The sequence below is a fragment of the Triticum urartu genome, chromosome 6 (assembly GCF_003073215.2).
Source record: "Triticum urartu cultivar G1812 chromosome 6, Tu2.1, whole genome shotgun sequence".
Classification (NCBI taxonomy): domain Eukaryota; kingdom Viridiplantae; phylum Streptophyta; class Magnoliopsida; order Poales; family Poaceae; genus Triticum; species Triticum urartu.
The window spans coordinates 225,056,319-225,068,312 of record NC_053027.1 but is presented as its reverse complement, the minus strand read 5'-3'; the positions used below and the strand labels follow the sequence as shown (position 1 = coordinate 225,068,312).

At 44.3% G+C, this 11,994-nt stretch overlaps 1 protein-coding gene across 9 annotated transcripts; it reads left to right on the top strand.

Moving 5' to 3' along the window:
• Positions 1 to 4,035: 4,035 nt before the first annotated feature.
• LOC125512600 lies at positions 4,036 to 9,288 on the top strand. 9 transcript variants are annotated; one of them, XR_007285440.1, is made up of 5 exons: positions 4,036 to 4,341; positions 4,523 to 5,109; positions 5,936 to 6,728; positions 7,389 to 8,168; positions 8,813 to 9,288. XR_007285440.1 is itself a non-coding variant. In XM_048677697.1 (4 exons), exon 1 carries the CDS (start codon positions 4,161 to 4,163, stop codon positions 4,875 to 4,877), a length of 717 nt encoding a protein of 238 aa, XP_048533654.1. In that variant the 5' UTR covers positions 4,036 to 4,160; the 3' UTR covers positions 4,878 to 5,109; positions 5,936 to 6,537; positions 7,389 to 8,168; positions 8,813 to 9,288. The 9 variants fall into 9 exon arrangements, 3 of the variants coding, with proteins under 3 accessions (XP_048533654.1, XP_048533655.1, XP_048533652.1); XR_007285442.1 differs by having other exon boundaries at positions 4,520 to 5,109; XR_007285439.1 differs by having other exon boundaries at positions 4,036 to 5,109; positions 5,936 to 6,590; positions 6,690 to 6,728.
• The last annotated feature ends 2,706 nt before the right edge of the window (positions 9,289 to 11,994 follow it).

The window sequence follows — 11,994 nt, the reverse complement described above, 5'->3', positions numbered from 1 at the left end:
GTAGGAGAACCCATCTAATAAGTCTAGGTTTAGCATCTTTCTTTTCATAAGATATTTAATAGCAGCATGATCAGTGTGAACAGTTACTTTAGAATCAACAATATAAGGTCTGAACTTATCACAAGCAAATACAACTGCTACAAAATGTTTTTCAGTAGTAGCATAATTTCTCGGGGCACTGTCTACAGTTTTACTAGCATATTGGATAACATTTAATTTCTTATCAACTCTTTGTCCTAGAACAACACCTACATCATAATCACTAGCATCGCACATAATTTCAAAGGGTAAATTCTAATCAGGTGGCTGAACAATATGTCGTGGAATTGTCACGGCAGATGTCCTAGTGTGAGGACTTAGTCGTGAGGCCAACGCATCTATGTAGTATCTTGAAGGGGTTGGTCGGAATCGAGAGACGCAAGCTTTTATCCAGGTTCGGCCCCTCACGGTGGAGGTAAAAGCCTACATCCTGCTTCATTGATATTGATGATGATGATCACGATTACAAAGGCGCTCTATCTCGAGAGCTATTGAGTTGTCTGTCTAAACCTAATTTGTCTCACCTGTGGAACCTGTCCCTCTTGGGGTGCCCTGCCCTCCTTATATATGTTGAAGGGGCGGGTTACATGACTAGTCCTAGTAGGATTAGGATTATTCTATTACAAGTGGAGTCCTAGTCTTGCTTTCTTTGTAGGAGAATATTCCTTATGCCTTTCCTCTTAAGCCGGCCTATCATCATACGAACCGGCATACTGGGCCTTGGGCCTTGTCGTCCGTCTGACCTGCCTGCCGGGTTACCAATGTGTCACCAGGCCCAGCCGGGTCATCAGTAAGTGGAGAGATCCGGGCAGGTCATTTCATGAGTCGCCAAGTTAGGGCGGGTTACTAGTGAGTCACCAAGCCCGGCCGGGTCATACTTCTGGCCGGGTTATACCACGGGGTATATCCCCGACATTAGCCCCCAATTTAATTTGGATTTATCCATGTTAAAATGATCCTGCAAAATAAACACAAGAACAAATTTGACAGGTTGTGCTCTGAGTTAAAAATTCTTGTAAGCCGACACCTGATCATCCTTAAGTCCTTGTCATTTCCTTTTTCTAGACAGTCCGGATCAATAGGCCAGCTTCATAATCAATTTGCTGACATTGGCTTCTCACAGAAATATATTATGAAAAATATTTGATTCAGCTCCCAATGCTTAACAAAAACATTGGTCTTGAAATACTCATCTGATTTTCAGCCGGCTTGTAGAACTTGTCGGTTTATCATTGCCAAAATATCCGGTTTGTAAATATTGATAGCACTGGGTCATAATTGTTGCCAACGCCGGGTCATAGTTATTGGTGACGCCGGGTCAATCTGGTTTACTCAAAACTGAGAATTTGAAGATTTTTTCCCTTATATCCATATTACCTGTAGCCCCCAAGTCTTGAGCAGAAACAAAGTGATGACTTAAGACTTGCTTCAATATAAATACTGCCACTTTGAAGAAATCCATATTGTTCATCTTAGTCACTACTAAAGGCTGAATACTCCATATATGTAGCCTCCAAGTGCCTGGTTGTCATGCTTGCAGCAACCTGAGACTTGTAATTGCCTTATACTCATAAAAACTTCAACCAGTGTAGCCCCCAAGGGCCGGGTCATTATGCAATAATGAGCAGGAACTTTATAAATATGATCATGTAGACTTGAACAACAACGTGTAGCCCCCAAAGGCCGGCTCAGTAAGATAATACTGAGCTAGGACTTTGTATATAATTCATTGATAATAACATCGTATGATGTAATCTCCACCATGGGGCTTGAACCCATGTCCATAAGGTTAAGAATTTTGTACTTTACCAACTGAGTAGTGGATCTTTCAATATAATGGACTGAGGCTTGTGTACCTTGAATTTTTGATAGGAGAAATTGGTAGCCCCCAAGGGCCGGCTCATTTAGAATGTGATGAGTCAGGTCTTCAATAAGTTGAGAAAAAAATGACTTTGCATTAGCCCCCAAGTGCCATGGTGCATGCTGGCAGTGACATGGGACTTGCATATTCGATGTAATCTCAATTTGAATAATGTAGCCCCCAAGTGCGGGGTCGTAAGCCTGCAGCGACTCGAGACTATTCCCTCCATTGTAAAAATAAATCATGTACATTAATAAAATAATAACCATTGCGCTGAAACGACTTAGAAGACCTCCATCGTAATATTGGCTATTGATAACCATAATAAAAATCCAGCCATGGTGGCTATTAAAGATTTGAAGAATATAATCCGGTTTGGAAAACGGTTCCTGTGATATTGAATCGTACTGCCGGTTTAGGATACCTGTGCAGTAAGGGTGATAACCCAATCTTTAGAAGCCAAAACTTTGAAATGTTTATGATTGTCATATATGGTGACTTATCATCCAAAGTCAAGCCGGGTTAATCGAAACCTCATACAAGCTTCAAATATGAACAAAAGGTCTCAAGACAAAACCAAAGATTATTTTCAAAAAACTTAAGCCAAACAGAGAAAAATGAGGCTTCTGATTCGAATACGATCAGTAAACCAGACCAAAAGGGGTTAAGCTAGGATTCGAATACGATCATGAAGCCCCCTAGTGGTTTTGGCATTGCGCCGATCAAGAGGGTACCGACAACTATATTCTCTTTGGTTCGAATATGACCTATGTTTGAACAGGAAGCCCCCAAATGACCTTGAGAGTTTTTTAACGACTCTGATTTGAATACGATCAAAGTCGGACCCAAAATGGGTTAAGCTATGATTCAAATACGATCAAGAAGCCCCCTAGTAGGTTTGGCATTGCGTCGATCAAGAGGGTACCGACAGCTATGTTCTCTTTGGTTCGAATACAACATATGTTTGAACAGGAAGCCCCCAAATGACATACTGACAAGTGTGGCGTTGAGCCGATCAAGAGGGATATTCACAGCTATGCTCGATGAGCAGGAAGCCCCCAAGTGACCAAGATAAGCCCATAAGGCAGGATACACATGTTTGAACCGTGCATCACAGCAGCAAGTTCTCTTTGGTAACCTTTAATTTTTTCTGAGAACTCGAACTTTGCGAGAGATAATATTATTCTTGAGCCGGAATTTTAAACCGGATTTGAGAGTTTCAGAGCTTTGTGGGAGAACAGATTTCCCTTGAACCGGATTTTAAACCGGCATTCAATATTTTGAGCCGGAAATTTTTTGACGGTCTTGATATTTTTAATATAGTAGTAGTCTCCGGGGCCGGGTTATTTTTCCCTCCAATGACCTGGAGTTCTTGCTTCACTGATACTGGCCAATTTTGCCGAGTCATGTCATTGTAGCCCCCGAGTCTCAAGATGACTCGAGGAGTTGGCTTGAGATTTTTCATACTTGGCCGTGATATAAACCGGCATAAGTTATTCAATGGCTCAGTGATATAACTTGTCCGGCACTGGAGAACTTGCAAGCCAGAGTAATTGCTCTTTTAAAGAAAGCAATATGTAAATAAAAATATACTGAATGGATTTCACCTGATATATCAGGCCAATAGTCATCCGCCGCGCAGTTGATGATCATGACGAGTCAGTCGGCCGCGGCGTTGTAAGCCGTTACGGATGAGCAAGTTGTTCTCCTCGTTGTAAGCCGGTGCGGACGCGTGAACCGGCCGTATGTTGATGCAGACCGGGCTGCAAGGACGGCGGTTTGCACATGTCCATTGAGCGGCATGACACGGACGAACGCTAGTGCAGAATCATACAGGCACGCTCCGTAACCGTGATATAATACCGCCTTTTATAATGGATAATTTATCCTGATTTGTTCGAACGACAGATGATCCGTATATAACATCCGTAGATAACTTTTCCGTGCTGTCACTGAATTCCGTTTGATCCTTATGTATATCTTTACTTACTAATAAACCAGCTATTGCTTTTGGTCGTCCGTCGTGGCTGTTTTTCAAAAAAGCCCCTCGGTTTACAAGAAATCAACCCGCAGTCCCTGTTTTAGTGGCACCCAGAGAAAACGTTTTACTTTTACAAAACAATCACTATAGTCATTTCAATTCAGTCCGCAGTCCTCCCCTTCCCTCTTATCCACTCTGCGTCGGCGGCTACGCCCATTCCGTCGTGCGCCGGCGGCCGCCGTGCCTCGCGCGGGAGGATGGAGGGCGCTCGCCGGGAGGATGAAGGACGTTATACGGGGCTTGTGCGGCGAAGACAGCGCGGCGAGGCGAGGCAGTGGCGGTGGTTGTCCGGCCGTCGTGCCTCGCGCGGGGAGGATGGACGACGCTCGCCGGGGCGTGTACGGCGGAGACGGCTTCTGCCGAAGTGGAGCAGGAGAGGACCGGAAGGCAAGGAGGCAGGGTGAGTATGCTATGCACAGCGCCGCCTTCATCCTCCACCTCCTCCTAAAGCGTGCGCTCGCCTCGGGCGCTGGCGGTGGCGCGGCGGTGCTCGCCCTCGCGCACCCGTACTCGCACGACGACCGCGTCCTCCGCAAGATGGTAAGCGCCCCGGCCGCTCACCCGCATTTCCTCGGCAGCAGGGCCATCCTTGCGGACCACGCGGCGGCGGTGACGCTCTTCGGGCACCCCCGCGGCCGGCTGAGCCTGGCCATCTATGAGGACATGCGGGCGCCACCGGCGTTCCTGATCGAGCTGCCCATGCTCGCGGCCGGGCTGCATAGGGGGGATGGCCACGGGACCTTGAAGCTGGTGCTGGGGAGCGACACCCGCAGCGCGCGGCGACCACTCCTGTCCAACGACGAGTGGCACGTGCTGCGGCTGCTGCGCGGCGTCTCCATGAGCGCCGGGGTGCTGCCGCCGCCGCCGCCTGCTGACGGCTCCAATTTCCCCGACGGCATCATACTCCCGTGTCTGATTAGGATTGAAGAGTGCTGAACATGTCCTTGTCCAACACAGATTAATGTAATGCCCGACCGGGATTTGACTTGATTGCTATAAGATGGAAGCGTCCTGGGCCTGAATCTCCATCAGGTGCGTCCTTGGACCATAGTCTCCATCAAATTCTGTCGAAAATTTCATGAAGCGTCCAATGTTGCCGCCGAGTTCGCCGGAGGAACAAGAACATCCGTCAAGTGGTCCAATGTCGTCTGCAGCGGCTATAGGAGAGGTATTGTTTCTATCCCCTTGAATGCTAAACACCCGATGGAATCCCCTGTTTCAGTTATTGTTTCTATCCCTCGGCTCCGTCTGCGATTCTGCTATTTCTTCAGTTATCAATTAGCTTTGCAGTGGCATACACATGAATAGTTATCTCAGCGTGTACTAGAAACAACTTATGTTGGATATGTGTGCTCATGGCCTGATTTTGTTATACGGAGGAGAAGTCTGACACTCTGACTGTGAGCTCATCTATTTACTCTGCTGTATAAGCAGTGTTCGTTCAGTTCAACCACTATCATCTATTGGAATTTTAGCTGCTTAGTATGTAGTAGAAGTAGCATGTATCAGGTCGTGTGTTGGCAGCATAATAGACTTGTATTATTCTACCAATTTTTAATCTTTTCCAGTATAATATATGCTCTGAGTTCATCAAGCTTCACGATGTGGTGACCTGCTAGGATGGGTGACATTTATCTCCCTTGCATCTCATGCTTTGATTTGGGTGTTGTTTGGTTTGTTCAGATTTATCACTATGTTCTGGAGTGACTAATCAGTGTTGTGGAATATTAGAAAGATTTTCCTATTGATTTTTGGCTTGTTCTTCTTCATTGTCTCATTGATGTTTGTGTGACAGGAATCTGTTAGATGAATAATTTGTGTAGAACATTCTTCTGGGTCTCATGCATTTGATTTCTGTAACATTGCAAAGATCTATGTCTGCTCCTGTTCACATTTTTGTTATGAATGTCATACCAGAGTCCTTTTAGTATCAATTCATGATTATTATTCTCTTTCTAATTTCGTTTTTCGTCTGTTATTTTGTTGGTTGTTAGATTTCGTGTTGATGAGAGAGGAACAGAATGTCGGTTGTTCAGTACTTCATACAAAGATACTACTACAATCTGCAGTACTACTTGGCGCCTGCAGTCTAGAAGTGATTCACGGCATGTATATTTGCCTACGGAGGCACTGTATCCATGCTCGCTGTTTACTAAAAATTAGACATCGGATGCTCATATTTTAATTAGACATCGGATGTTTAGTGTATTCTACAAACTGACTGCAGGCATGCAACATTGTTGAAGGGCAAAGGTACTCTAAGAAGCTGAATGATAAACAGGTCACCAACATACTTAGAGCTTCCTTGGGTTTGTGGAGGACATGTCTGGTTTCACAAAGTCAGTTTCACTTTCACGAAGACAGTGGAAATGCAGAAAAAGGAAAGCATGTGGATTTAGAAATTTCAGCATTGTAGAGCTCAATTGAAATGGAAAACGAGATTTATAGCATCCGGCTAGAGTGGTGATTCGATTTTTTATGATTGGTACTTTGGTTGTGAGGTCGGTGAAGACATGAGATGGATTTGGGCGGGGCAGTGGGTTTGCTCGCGAGGAGGTGGGAAGGACGAAGATAGTGGAAGAAGCTTGAGATGATGGTGATATTACTGACTCAATCCTTTATTAGCTCTATTTTGTGTGGATCTTTCAGGTGCATGAATGATAACTTGTGCAAAACTACGCTTCCCTTGTCATTTGATAATTTTTATCTTTATGGTGCTCATAACATATTTTTCATCTATACTTATAGGAGTTTGTTACCTTCTTTTGGTCGAAGAATAAGATGTAGGTAATATATGCATTGCCAACTTAGCTTAACATTTTTTGAACAGAATTTCTATAAATTTTATACAGGTATTGTGCTGAAGTACGTGAAATAGGTTAATGGCCGAGAGTGTTTATAAGTTATCAAGTCAAGCACATAAGTTTGGAAGTAGCTAATTTGCCTACTGAAAAGTAGATACAGATTTCTGAAGACATGAGACATTAATACATAGTATACATAGCAGTCTTCTTAATTCTATGATTCTTCATACCTTGAGGCTGTTAAACATCTATGCACCTTTCATTTGACGAGGTACATTCAAATTGGGTCTGTTTATAACTTTGATGAAAGAAAATTATCTTCCCTTAGATGGTCAAGGTTCCAGAGCTCATTGATATGAAAGAAGGCATATATTTGATTCACGGAATTGCCAGTAGTATTGGAGTGAGCGTGAGTATCAATTGCTCGGAGAGGAAATCATGAACCGCGATCAGAATACTGAAATATATCTGATCTGTGTGTGTATCCTGGCCACTTGATTACCGAGTACTGCCGTTTGTCTTCCCATTTGATTTCTCATATGAAGCTACTAATTTTGACAATTCCTTTTATTTTACAATGCTATTGCTTTTGTTTTCCTGTGGAAAATAAACTAGAGGGAATTAACGATTTGTTTTTCTTTAGATGTTGTCGGTCGGGTGTCTTCTGCTACTGAAGTTTTACCACCATCTGGTGGTGCTTGAGAGTAGAGACGGCATACTTTCATCAGCAGTGGCCAAACCCCCAGCACCGCTGGTGCTGTACACCCCTGTACCCCTCGACATCCAGTGCCTCGCGTCTGCCCAACATGAACACCTCCTCAATATGTACATCTCTGAATTTTGCCATTACTAGAGAAAGTAGAGCATTGTTTTACTGTAGCTATAATTTGAGTTTAGAAGATATACTCCTCTCTTTTTGACGTCAATTTTTTCAGTTGACTTCTCCGTCCAGTCTCATGTCTTTCTCTTTAGCAGGGATCGGTGAGTACTAAACGAGTAAAAATGTCCCTCTCTTTTTCATATTTCTTCCTTTTCCTTACTACTTTTGTGGCTCCAAATCTCATGATGGCTCTATGTCTGTTCTTTTTGTTGACATGGATTTTACCCTGAAAATTTTCTTCTGATCTACAATGTTCTGCCATCTAAATTTGTCTGTATATTGTGAATGAGCAGACACTGGTGTAGAAACCCAATCGGATGAAATTACCGACTACAGAGAGGTGTAATTATTAATTAATTTCTTGCTTTAAAAGATATGCAACTAGCAGAGTTTCTTATTTTTATCAATTGGATTACGACCGAAGTGAAGAACTTATGTGGACAATCTGGCAGATTTCAGTGGCAAGATTTTTGTACAATTACAGTAGCAGATTTCAGAAATTTGTAGAGCACATGATTTACAAGAACAAGATATTCTGTCAAGGTGTGTACTTTTTACCCATTGCACTAATCTTTTGCATTGAGCGATTGGCTAAAAGAAAGTACTTCCTTTGGAATAATCTTTCGTGCACTCACAAGTATAATATCTCCATTTCGTTATTTTTTGATTTTCCGTCAGTAGTATTTCTTTTAGCTACTATTTGCCCTTGGATAAATCACTCATGCTATTTTAATGAGGTTCATTCTAGCCGTTTGCTCACGAGAACAGAAACATTTTATCTGTTGGCTAAATGAAAGTACAATCTTTGAATTTGCCACTTTTTCCTGCACTCGCAGGTATAATCTCTCCATTTCCTGGATTTTTTATTCTTCCGTTAGTAGTATTTCTTTTAGCTACTTTCTGCCATAGCATAAATCGCTCATGCTATTTTAGTAAGATCCACTCCTGCTCTATGATCACTAGAACGGAAAACAAATATTATCTGCTTATTTTAGTGTCGCAATTCGCTCACAGTATTCATGGTCACAGATAAAACAGTAATAAACTCCTTTCTCTGTCAAACTTACGGAGTACAAAGTTGTCATGCCTGATCAGCAAAAGATTTGTGCTTCTTTGGCACATATATATCACAGTAGAGTATATGATTTTCACATTTCTTAATTTAAAATTTTCCTTTTTTGGCACAGCCATGGATATCAACAATCAGTCAAGCAAAGAAATATTCATGGGAGATATACAGGGATCCACAAGAATGTGCACCGTATGGCACTACCCTTTTGTCATCGAGCCACTATCACATTTTGGTCAGCAATCAGTAGCAATTCTCGGCGCCATTAGTCAGAAGTTGGAATTTACATCTAAACGAACAATACATCAAGCAACAGAAGAAAAAGTGGTCATCTCTTTTTCTTGGCACCAAGATGCCATACAAGCATTCAGACTTCGGAATCGCGCAAGCAGTTTGTATATAAATGGTGTGCCATATCGTTTTAACATGGACACTTCAAAAGAATATATGCCAAGAGTGGTCGCTGATTACTATGATTTTATCTGAGTGTGTGCACGGAGCGATGGTAGCAGCAAGAGGATCGCCCGGCTCCCATGTAAAATATGGAGTATGGATTTTTGACCGTGGTTGATCACACGCCCTGTTTGCATCTCAGTAATTGTCGGTTTGGGCAGATTGCTTCGTGCACGATGCGTCCGCCGAATATGGCCAGCGGGCAGCAGGCAAACTTCTCGGCGCTGCAATGACCACGTTTCCGTCTCAGTACATGTTTGATGCTTACTGTCATTTGACTCTTGATGTGATGGCTTGTCCCCTGTGATCACGTGAGAGCTTCCTTCGAGGTCTTGCTGGCATCATACTCTGAGCAGATGTAGTAATTAAAGATGAAAAGTCCAAAAACTGAACTAGTAGCAGGTAAATTTGACAAATTTGATCTGTGAACGAAATCAAATCACAGAATGAACTGTCCGTGAAACTATTTCACGCGGCTGGCCTTTTTGTGTGACGCCCGACATGAAGGTGCCACACTACACTGTGCAACGCTTCACAAATAGGCGCTATACGCTTGGCCAGCGTTGCACTCCAGACTGCTTAAAAATTGCTAAGTCATTGTGCAGAGCCTAAGAGCTAGGCGCTGCACTGTATAGTGTGACGCCTAGCTCTCAGGCGTTGCACTAGTGGTTGCATTATAAAATGAAGCAACCACTAGTGTAACGCCTAGAAGCTAGGCGCTACACTGTATAGTGTGACGCCTAACTCTCAGGCGCTGCACACTGATTTAGTAATTTTCGGATCACACGGGTGCGACGCTGTCCAGGCGTGTAGCGTCTATCTGTGAGGCATTGCATAATATAGTATGGCGCCTTCGTGTCGGACGTTACACAAAAATATCAGCCACGTGAAATAGTTTCACGGGCAATTCATTATGTGATTTGATTTCGTCCATAGGTCAAAATTGTCAATTTTGCTCTAGTAGCACTCAACTTTCGGCCTTCACGTGATGCAGAAGCAGCGTAACACCTCAGCTGGGATCTGAAAATTTGTGCAAACATCGCACTTTCAACTTAGAAGCGAAGCCGAGGCAGCTCAGCGGCCATGGCAGAGGAGCGCCGGTGGCTCGGCCACGGAGGTGAGCCGGCGACAGTGGCTCAGCAACAGAGGCGTGCCGGCAAGGCACAGTCGCGGCTGTGGAGGGGCAGCATCAGTCAGCCGGTCAGGTATGCGCGCGACGCTGCGTCCGTACTCTCGGGTCTTGATCCGCCCGAGAAAAAGAATACGCAGTTGTGCATCCAAACCTGGCCGGCGCACAATCGGTTTTGGTGACACGGGGTCGTGGAGAGGCAAGGAATTGGTCGGCGGGCCATGGCCTCGGCGGTTTGGCGGGAGCCCACAGCGAAGCAGAGCGAAGTTGGTCGGCCGTGGTAGAAACGGTGATTTTAGAAAACCGGTTGCGAGACAGAGGCAACATACCACCAGGCAAAACCAGTAGCATTTAGTAATCCTCGGCTCCACACGGAGCAACTAGCACTTAATTAATATTTGTTTGATCTCCCTGATCGAGTAGTACTAGGATTGTCCGTTTGTGGCATACCAATACTAGTTGGTTTCTCCACCACGATGAGTATATATATCCGAATAACACAGCAGATCGCCTTTGGTTCGCCTCCAGCCGCCGCTTTGGAATTTCTCGGGAAACTGAAACGTACATGGGCAGCAACCACGCGGACGCGTGAGTCGGGCAGCAGCATTAGTAGTAATAATCAGACCCGGCTGCTGAACCTGCAGCGGATATCTGCGATGATTTCCGTGAAAAAACTTCCGTCGAACTTGGCTGAAGCTTAATTTAGACGGATCGTATGAACGGCAGATGCACACATAAACATAACCCTAGTTTCCTTTGAATTTGTCAGTTGTGCCCAGGGTTGTCTCATGCTGGGTTATCCAGCGTGATTGTTTCGGGTGCCGGCTCTTCTTTCCTCCGACACATCGCGAGCTTCTCGATCTTTAAAGAAATCCCTTCAAGAACTCAACACCACTGTGCGCCTAGCCCCACTGTGGGTGCCAACTGTAGTGGAATTGTCACAGCAGATGTCCTAGTGTGAGGACTTAGTCGTTAGGCCAACGCATCTATGTAGTAGCTTGAAGGGGTTGGACAGAAACGAGAGACACAAACTTTTACCCAGATTCGGCCCCTCACGGTGGAGGTAAAAGCCTACATCCTTCTTCATTGATATTGATGATGATGATCACGATTACAAAGGCGCTCTATCTCGAGAGCTCTTGAGCTGTCTGTCTAAACCTAATTTGTCTCACCTGTGGAACCTGTCCCTCTTGGGGTGCCCTGCCCCTCCTTATATGTTGAAGGGGCGGGTTACATGACTAGTTCTAATAGGATTAAGATTATTCTATTACAAGTGGAGTCCTAGTCTTGCTTCCTTTGTAGGAGAATATTTTTTATGCCTTTTCTCTTAAGCCGGCCTATCATCATACCAACCGGCATACTGGGCCTTGGGCCTTGTCGTCCGTCTGACCCGCCTGCCGGGTTACCAATGTGTCACCAGGCCAGCCGGGTCATCAGTAAGTGGAGAGATCCGGTCAGGTCATTTCCTGAGTCGCCAAGTTAGGGCGGGTTACTAGTGAGTCGCCAAGCCCGGCCGAGTCATAGTTCCAGTCGGGTTATACCACGGGGTATATCCCCGACACAATAGTTGCAGAAATCATGGCTTTCTTAAGTATTTCAAATGCTTCTAAACAATCATCATCAAAAATAAAAGGAACATCTTTTTGTAAAAGATTAGTCAGAGGCCTGGAAATTTTTGAGAAGTCTTTAATGAACCTCCTATAAAAACTGGCATGAAC

Excerpts from the sequence above, each read along its gene's own strand:
- LOC125512600 (XM_048677697.1), top strand. The coding sequence starts at position 4,161 with ATGAAGGACGTTATACGGGGCTTGTGCGGCGAAGACAGCGCGGCGAGG.